Here is an 11,807-nt window from a genome sequence, read left to right as displayed (position 1 = left end):
GATGGCGGCTTCCAATGCCGTTGTATTTATGGAATTATTATGGAATTATTAGGCGGGTAGGTATGTAGGTATGTATGTATGTATTGATGTATGAATATCTATATATTGTATGTATGTATCTCTGTGTGTGTCTCTGTGTGTATGTATGTGTATGTATGTGTTTGTGTGTATATGTGTGTGTATGTGTACGTGTGTGTGTGAGTGTGTGTATGTATTGATGTATGAATATCTATATATTGTATGTAAGTCGAGGTTGACTGTTACATACATAGATATTAACGCATTGGCCCATGGGATAATTATATCCTTTCTGGCCTCACAAATTGTCCCTTGCCGTTGCTGGGACTCGAACCTGTGGGCCCACAATCTACGAGGTCGATCACGCTTACGTGCACGAAACAGTGGGCATACCTGGCACTGGCTAGTATGTATTGATATATGAATATCTATATATTGTATGTAAGTCGAGGTTCACTCTTACATACATAGATATTAACGCACTGGCGCAGGGGATAATTAAATCCTTTCTCGCCTCACAAATTGTCCCGTGCCGTTGCTGGGACTCGAACCTGTGGCACCGAATCGCCCGCAGATTGGTGGACTAACCACGATGCGCTCTGAGCTATCGAATCGTCCATAAAAAGGATGTTCTTTAACTCAACCACATGCATGGGGCCCACAATCTACGCGGTCGATCCCGCTTACGTGCACGAAACAGTGGGCATACCTGGCACTGGCTAGTATGTATTGATGTATGAATATCTATATATTGTATGTAAGTCGAGGTTCACTGTTACATACATAGATATTAACGCACTGTATGTATGTATGTATGTATGTATGTATGTATGTATGTATGTGAGTGAATTTTCAATCTTGTTGTCTTGTTGACTTACCTAGATGTACTTGTGTCCATCAATATCTTGAATGGGTTGTCTTCTGATATCTCATTTGAATCAATTACTGACGTTTCTGGTTTCTGACCACCAATTTGAGCAACTGTAGAAGGTTCCTCACTGGCATGGCTTGTGCTGCTAATTGAAGACCTGCCAATACAAATAAACATACAATCTGTCACGATCTGGTAGGTAAAAGGACCAACAACCACAAACCACAAACACATACCTACGTTACACTCCACATATATCCATCCCACATGTACCTTACATCCACCACAGTGTAAGGCCTTCCATCGCTACACCTCACAGGCCATACATGAAAGCATTGCTACATATCCCTTTATACAGATGCTTGTGTATGTGCGAGCGTGCGTTATTACATGTGTATGTATGTATGTGTGTATGTGCGTGTGTGTGTGTGTGCGTGCGCGCGCACGTGTGTGTGTCTATATATATATATATATATATATATATATATATATATATATATATGTGTGTGTGTGTGTGTGTGTGCTTCCGAATGTGTGAGCGTGTGTGTATATGTGTATGTGTGTGTATGTTTGTGTGTATGTATGTGTGTCTGTATGTATGTATGTATATATGTATGTATGTATGCATGCATGCATGTATGTATGTATGTATGTATTTAAGAATGAATGAACTAAAAACTAAAAAATTGTTATTTTCTAATTTTGCCCCAGGGATTCGAAATTGATTTTAAATTGACCGTTGTGATATACAAAATATAACTGTTTTTCGGTCTTGTTTTAAATTTATTTGGCTAGTACTATGTTTTGTTTACAGCCGGATACGATGTATTTGTTTTTAAAAAATTGTCAGGAAAGGGATAACAACAAACCAACCACTGAAAAATGGATTGGCTTAGAGGCTTAAGCGGCGTGTAGTCGGGTGGAGACTAAGATATCCTTGAGACTTGGATTTTTTCTATATGCAATAACCGGACGTGCTGTAATAGGGTTTTTCATAACAGTTTGCAGATTTAAAAACTCCTCCTTCATAAGTTTACCAATATCAACGCTACGTCGACTGTAAATTATTGGAAAAATTATTTGATCTCTTTTTACAGCTTTACCAGATTCAACGTTGATTCCAAATGGCTGTTTTGTCTGTAATGTACGAATCCAGAAGGCCTCTCGTTCAAGTCTCAAGAGGTATGTTTCGTCTTTTGAACCAAGTATCAGGGGTTGTTCAATTGGAATTATTTCAAAATTTTCATCTAACGAATGGTCAGGTAGATTGAAGTGATTGGCGACAGGGGTGTCAACTTCATGCCGAATATCATACTTGTGACAAACTGCTCTAATTCTCAGTTGGTTTTGCGTTTGTCCTACGTACTGTTTTTTACATAAATTACAGGTGATTAGATATACTACATTTTTCGAATCACAGTTCATGTCTGTCCGAATTTGATATTCAATTTTAGTCTGTTGACTTTTGAAAGTCGACTGCGTTTTAAGTAAGTTGTGAAGTCTACACCTGGTTTTGGCACAAGTAGTAGAGGAGCCAGTGCTTATTTGAGGTGATTGGTTATGCTGAAGTTTGTATGGTTTATAGTCTTCAGTTGCCCTAAAGGGATTTTCTAATTCTCGAACAGTTTCAGATTTAATTTTTTCTTAAAACCGTTTTGAATATCCCCTAGGTTTTAAAGCACTAAATAAAAGTGAACAAGCCTCATTGAAATTCTGTTTGTTACTCGAATTTATGTGAAATCTAATAATCTGAGATTTAACAATGCCTTTAAAGGTGTGGCATGGGTGAAAAGACTTACAGTGGAGAAGTTGGTGTGTGTCTGTTGGTTTGAAAAGCACTTTGTAGTCTAGGTAACCTGATGTTTCAAACTTTGTAGCTTTATAAATTGTTACATCCAAAACGTCAACTGATTTATCTGATATGGTGGCCTTAAGTTTGATATTGTCATCCTGTTGATTTAATAGCTCAAAAAAGTTCCAAAATTCTTGTTTAGAATGTGGCCAAATGATAAGTATATCGTCGAGATATCTGAGGTACAAAAGAGGTGTTTTACTCGATTTCTTTAAAGCAGCTTCTTCCCATTCGGCGACATAGATAGATGCAAAGTTTGGACTAAAACGTTTGCCCATAGCACAACCACACACTTGCTGATACATTTCTCCATCAAACTCAAAATCATTTCCTTTTAGGCTTAATTCTAACAGCTCAGTAATGTTCGTATCTGGTCTGTTTGTATCTGGGTACTTATCGAATGCTCTCTTAACTGAATCAATGCCCGCATCAATACCTATGTTGGTGTACATGGAGTCAATATCAAGGGTAACCAAGAATGAATCTTTTTGGATTTTGGTTTTTGATAATTTTGATAGAAGATCTTCAGTGTTTTTCACAAAGCTTTCATGTCTATTTGCAATTGGTTTTAAGTGAAAATCTATGTATTCTGAAATATTGTACGATTCTGATCCACAGTCTGAAATGATTGGACGACCGGGTGGTGTGTTAATATCGGTCCATGTATCGACTGGCTTGTGGATTTTTGGAAGTAAATAAAATGTCCGGGTTTGTGATTGTGACCTGGCTTCTAAATATTTTACTTGTTTTTTATTTATATGTCCCTGATCTTTTAGACAGTGAATAATTGCATTGAACTTTTTACAATTTTCAGGCCAAATAGCTTTGTCTAATTTTTTGTAGTACTTTGAATTATTAAGCTGTCCATGGGCTTCCCGGATATAGTTCTCCCTTGATAGAATGACAGTGGCTGACCCTTTATCTGCAGGTTTTATAACAATTTTGCGGTTTTTGCGTAGTTTGGTGAGAGCACGACGATCTGTCACGATCTGGTAGGTAAAAGGACCAACAACCACAAACCACAAACACATACCTACGTTACACTCCACATATATCCATCCCACATGTACCTTACATCCACCACAGTGTAAGGCCTTCCATCGCTACACCTCACAGGCCATACATGAAAGCATTGCTACATAACCCTTTATACAGATGCTTGTGTATGTGCGAGCGTGCGTTGGTACATGTGTATGTATGTATGTGTGTATGTGCGTGTGTGTGTGTGTGTGCGTGCGCGCGCACGTGTGTGTGTATATATATATATATATATATATATATATATATATATGTGTGTGTGTGTGTGTGTGCTTCCGAATGTGTGAGCGTGTGTGTATGTGTGTATGTGTGTGTATGTTTGTGTGTATGTATGTGTTTCTGTATGTATGTATGTATATATGTGTGTGTGTGTGTGTGTGTGTGTGTGTGTGTGTGTGTGTGTGTGTGTGTGTGTTATGTATGTATGTATGTATGTATGTATGTATGTATATGAGTGAATTTTCAATCTTGTTGTTTTGTTGACTTACCTAGATGTACTTGTGTCCATCAATATCTTGAATGGGTTGTCTTTTGATATCTCATTTGAATCAATTACTGGCGTTTCTGGTTTCTGACCACCACTAGCATTGCTTGTGCGGCGAATTGAAGTCCTGCCAATAAATATAAACATACAATCTGTCACGATCTGATAGCTAAAAGGACGAACAACCATAAACCACAAACACATACCTACTTTACACTCCACATACATACATGTCACATGTACCTTACATCTATTACAGTGCAAGTCCTTCCATGCCTACACCTCATAGATGATCATGAAAGGATGGATACATATCTGTTTATACAGATAGATCACAAGATAAACATGTTCTGGCTTGAGCTACATGTTTTTCTCTATGAGATTGCCAGATGGCATCAAAGACAATGGAAAACCCGATTTAATTGTCTGTTTGGAGTTAGCCTTATAGTCTATTGGTAAATGTCAAAAACATATATCTTGTCATAATATTATATATAATTTTGTCAAATGCATTTAAATTTATCTAAATAGTATAAAGAGTATAAAAAACCATGTTATTTTATAAAGTACGAACTGAAAAGGCGAGACATAGACCTGTATTGTTCGTTTGATGCTGGCGACGACGACGTTGACGGTGTCAACTTTTGCATTAAAGTGTTGTCTTTTGTCCATTTTCTCACAAACTGTAAGTCCTATCTCAAGGAAAGTTGTTTTACAGTTGTACCTGTGGATTTCCATTACAGTGCACTAAAATACATCATGGTAGGCGAAACATTTAATTCCATGGAATTCTTGTTTGTTTCAGTATTTTGAGCCCTCAGAGGCTTCCCTAAATAACACTGACAACAAAGTGGACCCGCCAGATGGCAAAAGGGAGCCTCCATGGAACAGTCCTTGGTGTGTATTTTCATTTGGACCTAGGCCAAACAGTGGTGGACCCATTGCATTTCTGTCAGTCTGACCTCTGCAGGCTTACACAATGTCCCACCCACTATTATCGACATCGTTTTGTGTATGATTGAGGGTAATACAAAGCCCAAAACAAGTCTACAATAACAAAAGCACAGTAATCGGCCTGCTGCAGAATCTTGCAAATGCTGATAGTAACATTACCCAAAAAGCTATTACACACAATGTCGCTGAAGAGGAGAGATGTTGTTGCATTATCGATGGAATGGCAGTCTTGCAGGAGTTGATGACCATCAATAACTTCAATAACTGCAATGATCTTGGCAAGTCTTATGTCAAGCTCATCGATTCAACAACTCATGGACATGACCAAGTGATACCAAAGTATTTCCACTGAAGGAAACCACACAAGAACGGCCCAGTGGCAACTCCAAACCTCCACAAAAGCTCATCGGCAGGATTACTGCTAGGAACCTGGTGACCGTGACATGCAGTGATGTCATGACACACTCGGACAGCCCTGTTTGTACAGGTGTGAGCACACATGAAGATGCAGACACTCTTATGATTCTACATGCTGTGAAAGTTGCTGGAACAGGACTCAGAATCCACATATACTCCCAAGACACTGGTGTTTTACTCCTGGGGCTTCGCAAGGTACCGCAACTGGGCACGAAACAAGCAATGGTCATGGGCACCAGGGAGCATCGTCACAAAGTCATGTTGAAACCAATATATTACTATACTGGTGCAGATAAAGCTTCTTGTTTAATCAACTGGCATGCACTGACAGGGTGTAACACAACTACACTCAAATAAGGAAAGGAGAAAAGAGGACTCTTCACAGCATTCCTTGCATCAATGTACATGCTGCACAGACTGGGCTCGGAAAAGGAGCAGAACTGTCCGCTGAAGTGGTCAACGGCTGTGAGGAATTTTTGTGCAACAAGTGTTGGTCACAGGATGTGGTCCTAAACCCAGTCATCCACAACATCCTGGAGCTTGGATGGCTGCAGCAAGATGGTCGACTAGTACCAGTGCTGAGCAAGGAAGCACCAGCTCCAAATGTAATTTTACAGTTCATGCAGTGCAGGTGTGCATCAATATAAAGGAATAAATGAATGAATGAATGAATGAATGTTCAACGACACCTCAGCACAAAAATACACATCGGCTATTGGGTGTCACAAATGGTAAGTGTATGAAAGTATTATTCATATATAATTATGTAAAACCACAGTGTAAGGAGCTGTGGGTGAAAAGTATAATACAATACATAAATCAAGGTAAGTATATTTTAAAACTTTGGATAGGAGTCAAAGTGTTTTAGAAACTTTACAATTAATTCTGGATGGAATTTTAAAAATTCCAAAACATTTCTGTTGCCAAAGATATCATTTCTCGTCGGCTTGAGATGATCACAGTCCACCGAAATGTGGTGCACAGTCAGCGTGTACTGACAATGTTCACGCTGAGGAGGAGGGTCCTTCTTTAAAATAAATGAATGTGTCAAATATGTATGCCCGTTGCGGGCACGGCACAAGACTACTCCATTCTTCCTGCACCGCCTGTAGGATGACTGCCACTCTCCCAGGACTGGCTTGACAGAATGAATCTTGTTCGCAATGCACAGCCCCAATCATCTTGCCAAGTCGAAAAAATACATTAATTAATATCAAATTTAAAATCATTCTTTCCATGGTTTTACAAATGTAACTTGTCAAAGCAATAGGGCAATAACTGGTAGGTTTTGTTGGATCTTTACCAGGCTTAGGAATAGGAATAACAATTGCCTTTCTCCAGTCAGAAGGAAAGTCACCAGAAATCCAGATTTTGTTAAGGACATTTAATAGAATCAACAATGACGATTGAGGTAAATGTTTTAATAATTGATAATATATTTCATTTGGTCCTACTGAAGTATCATGGGCTCTACGTAGAGCATCCTGCAACTCTTCCACAGAGAAGGGCCTGTTGTATATCTCAACATTCTCAGATGAAAAGTTAATAGGTTGCTTTTCAGCATTATTTCCAAAAGATATAAAAGTATCTGTATTAAAGGCCGAAGACGAATTATGTGAAAAGTTGTCTACCAGGGCATTGTCAATGTCACGTCGAGATATGACATCTGCACCATTGACAGACAAATGATGAACAGTGTTATTGGATTATTTTCCTTTGATTTTACAGATCCTATTCCAAACAGATTTTACTGAAGTTTGAGAAGTCAACCTGGAGACATAATTTCTCCAAGATGACTTCTTACTCTGTTTGATCTCTCTGCGAGCCTTAGCCCTAGAAATGCTAAATGTATTCAGGTTATCCGCGGTAGGTTCTCATTTGAAACTTTGGGGGATCCTGTTTCGCTCTTTGATTGCATCTTAACAAACATCATCAAACCTTGGTTTGTAAAAACGTTTTGGTACTGCCGAAGTCTTGGGAATAGTTTCATCTGCAATATCCTTTAAAATGGAAGAGAACAGAAACATGAGATCGTCAGCATCTGTCATGGCAGATGGTTGCAGACGAGTGCTGCATATATGCTGAAACCGGTCCCAATCTGCTTTCCCCAGCTTCCACCTCTGGATCCTACCACAAGGGCCTGGACCTACTCTCCAGGAGAAATCAATAAAAAGTGATGGGCTATAAAGGGTTAAATTGATGGAAGTGAAAGAACCGTTTGCAGAATGAAAATATGTATGACTTTTATCATTAAATAAAATTAAGTCATTTTTGATAATTAAATCTTCTAATTGTTTACCTCTGATATTTACATCCTCGGATCCCCACAAAGTGTGGTGACCACTAAAATCTCCCATAAGAACAAAAGGGTTAGGAAGCTGGTCAAGGAGATCTTCAAGATCTCTACGATTAAAGTTGTAATTATTTCGAGGAGGTAAATAATCTGAACATAGAGTTATAGTTTTATGATCTGTGACCTGCACTTCCACAGCTTGTAAGTTGGTATTAAACGCAACCATGCTTTGAGGGATATTTTCATTAACAATAATGGAAACACCCCCTGAAGCTCTATTTTTAGTTTCTTGATATTCATTATTAATGTTAAATCTTCTAATATTAATAGCGTCAGTGTTTGTCAGGAACGTTTCCTGAAGACAAACTGCCTGTTTTGCTGCTTTTTCAACGTCTGAAAGCTTTTTATATTCAGCTTCATAATATCGCCATGTGAGGTCGGTGTTTGTTGAAACGCTTTTCGTAGAGACCTTGGCTGCTGCAGCATAGGATTTCTCTGCCACGACAAGTACTTCTACCTCCACTAATTTCCTAGCATCAGGAAAAGATAAGCGCTTCTCAACTTTGACCTGCTGTACCTTTTTTTCCAATTTCCATTTTGCACATTCTCGCGAATATGCAAAATGATTTCCCTTACAATTTATGCACAAGGTGTTATTTGTACATGTTTTACTGTCATGGTCAAACTGACTACGAGTGCATGTGAGCTTGTTTTTTGCATGTGGATTGGCCATGGCCACACTTTTGACATTTGAAACATCTCAAGGGATTTGGTATGAAATGCACAACAGGTATACTAAGATACCCGCCCGTAACAGATTCAGGAAGCGTTGGTATGTTGAAAGTTAATATTAAAGTATTTGTCGGAACTTTTTCATCATTGTGACGAATCTTTAGTCTCTTTACAGAGGCCACACCCTGTGGTGACAAGTTGTCAGTTATTTCCTCTTCACTGACGCCTTCCAAATCCCTTGACTGGATCACTCCTTTGCAAAAATTTAACGACGCATGTGGCGATACTTTGAATGGAGCATTACACAAGGTGGTCGACTTGAGGAGACAACGAGAGTGTTTCTTAGTCGAACATTCTACTAGCAATGACCCGTTTTTGATTTATTTATTTTTTAACTCAACCGCCAAGCCGCAAACCCCCTTCTGAATTGCAAATGGTGACAGTTTGCTCACGGTTCCGTCAACAGATGAACTGATGGCCAGAAACTTTCGATTTTGTTTACATTGATAGATGACATGGATTCCTACTCACATGAGCAGAAATCCGCAACTTCGGTGTCGACCCTTTTCAAGAGAGTGTTTTTATTGGTCATAATATGGTTCAGAAAATTCATCAACCATGCCCCCACCCACCTCGAAGTCCAACATGGGAACATGAAGCTGTAGATAACCACCAGACAATCATGTTAGGGATACATGGTTGATATACTGTAAACCGTGAAAAAAATGTGTGCGTATAAATTTTGCGTCGTTCGCGTCGAACCTTATGTCACGGAATTAATATGCACGCACTATTTTCCACTTTGAAGTGTGCTTAAAGTAATTTGTTTTGTTTTGAAATATTTTATTGAGAATAAAATTCACAAAAATATTCACTCAACAGGCACAGCCTATACACGAGCTCTCCTTGATGGCGACTAATCGTTAACTGTTTTATGTAACTTCAATCGATGGTGACTAGTCGTTTATTGTTTTATCTACCAAAGGGTGTTAACAGTTAACAAGTGAAGCTGTGAGTTGTGATTCTGATACAGGTGAGGTGGGTAGGGCCTAATCCCCTCTATAGACTCTGTACCAGGCACAATTGCTTGATGGAGGATAACACAATATTGATTTACAGACAGTAACTTTATACCAATTACAGTGAGCTGTCTTTATCCACTTTTTTTTTTTTTGAGCTGTCAACGGTCGTTCGCGAAATTTACACGTCGCGAACATGCACTAAGGTATACATTCGCGAAAAAAACTCTTCGCAATATTAATACGGTTTACAGTACTTGGGCATTAAGAAACCAAAATCATCCAATTGACCCTAGCCACCGCTCCAAGAGCAACAAATACATATGGTACATAAAACAATGTTTGTTCTTGACTAATGGAAACAAAACAGAGGTTGTTTTCTCTCGAGCTTGACGTAACCAGCCGAATGACCAGGTCGGGCCTTCCTAACTCCAGGCCAAAGTGATGTATTGTCAGAAGTCATACCCGCAGGTATGCCCCAACTCAATCACCAGGATCCCATCATACATTTTCACGGGTCGCACCACACGGCAAACAAAGTGCTCTAAAAGGGGAGTTGTACTGTATTAGCCATTCTCAAGGAGAATGTTTCACCCCTGCATCACGACGAGGTTACAGTACTTGCAGGGGCAATATAGAGGACATGCTAAGGTAGCTGCTATGGCAGGCACCACAATCTGGTTTTTGCTACTGTGTGGGACATGAGGACAGGTGTCACAACACATGGGATTGAAGAAGATGAAGAAGATGTGTAATGCAAGGACTCGTGTAAATTTATTAAACCTTGCACATTGTGTTCTTAATTTGATACTTTGTTCATTGGAAATTCAAATGTCAATTTTAGACCTCATATGACTTTGTTTGTAGTGAATAAGTATACAGTAGTAACATTTTTTTTAAATCATTCAAATATTATAGATTATTTCCCTCCAATTTATATTTTCTTCAAAACATTACCCTGGAACTACACAGAAAAACTGGCAACAACATGTTTTTCTGATCAGTGATTTGTTTTAGCTGAAACTAACACAGCTGCCATGATTATATATGAAAATGTTCTCTTTTTTACATTTATAAAAATGACTATTATCCTGGAGTGGTATTCTGTACACTGACTTTAAACAATATTGACACCTATATTTTGCAGCTTGGTAAGATGATTGGAATGCTGCGGACACGTTATATTGTGTGAAGTCACTCCTGGGTGTCAGACATTCAGAGTGGGACTAAAGTAGTCGTTTTGAGTTCACTGTATACATATCTGACTCTTTAATATTTTTCTTTGAAATAATAATCATCATCATCATCATCATCATCATCATCATCATCATCATAAAGAATCATCATAAAGAATCATCATCATCATCATCATAAAGAACCAAAAATCCACCCCCAGTGTGAATACAGTCAGTTTATCCATGGATGAGTCAATATCCCTCCCCCGAACTTCAATCAGAATCTTATATATACTAAACGGCAAAAGTTACATGGATTGTTTGGAGTAATACATTTGAGATTTATGGATGTGAACCAGAGAAAATGTGCACGAAACAGCTAGAAGATATGCAACCAAGCAGTTGTTGCATCGATTGCATGCTTTGTGCAAGAAACACGTAATATTCGGGAGAAATCATGTCCAGTGTTCTCCATAAAAGGCCAGACATTCAGTCACAAATCATTGCCACTCTGTGCAGCCTTCAGAAATCCAGAAGTCCGATAAACACCATTAGTGATATATTTGATGCAATTTCGTCATGCCATGGCTCAGTGGAAATGACAGATAGAGAGTCATAGGGATGCTTGAATCTGGGACCTCGCAGCGTGACGTCGCACGTCAATTCAACGTCCATAAAAACACCATATGGCACTTATGGCAACGATATCAACAAAACAACCAGGTCAGGGACCGTCCCTGTAGTGGCCGACCACCCGTGACAACCCCTCTCCAAGACACATGGATCCGAACCACGCATCTGTGAAACAGGTTCCAGCCAGCAACCCTCACAGCTCATACCATCCCTGGCAACAGAGGTGTATCAGCGAGGACAGTCCGACGACGTCTACGCATCTACGGCATCCATGCAAGATGCCCAGCCAGAAGGTCAATCCTGAAGCCAGAACATCGACGT

General features: G+C 39.1%; 1 protein-coding gene across 1 annotated transcript in view; it reads right to left on the bottom strand.

Annotated features, from left to right (window-relative positions):
• Positions 1-892: 892 nt before the first annotated feature.
• Positions 893-11,807, bottom strand: part of LOC121383880 (mucin-17-like) — a 209,380-nt gene continuing 198,465 nt past the window's right edge. The window contains exons 53-54 of the mRNA XM_041513976.1: positions 4,268-4,390; positions 893-1,046 (exon numbers count right to left, since the gene is read on the bottom strand). Of these exons, the coding sequence (XP_041369910.1) occupies positions 893-1,046; positions 4,268-4,390 (277 nt within the window). The remainder of the gene's footprint in view (positions 1,047-4,267; positions 4,391-11,807) is intronic.

This window comes from Gigantopelta aegis, chromosome 10, assembly GCF_016097555.1.
Source record: "Gigantopelta aegis isolate Gae_Host chromosome 10, Gae_host_genome, whole genome shotgun sequence".
Taxonomy (NCBI): Eukaryota; Metazoa; Mollusca; class Gastropoda; order Neomphalida; family Peltospiridae; genus Gigantopelta; species Gigantopelta aegis.
This window is presented reverse-complemented; position numbering and strand designations above follow the sequence as displayed.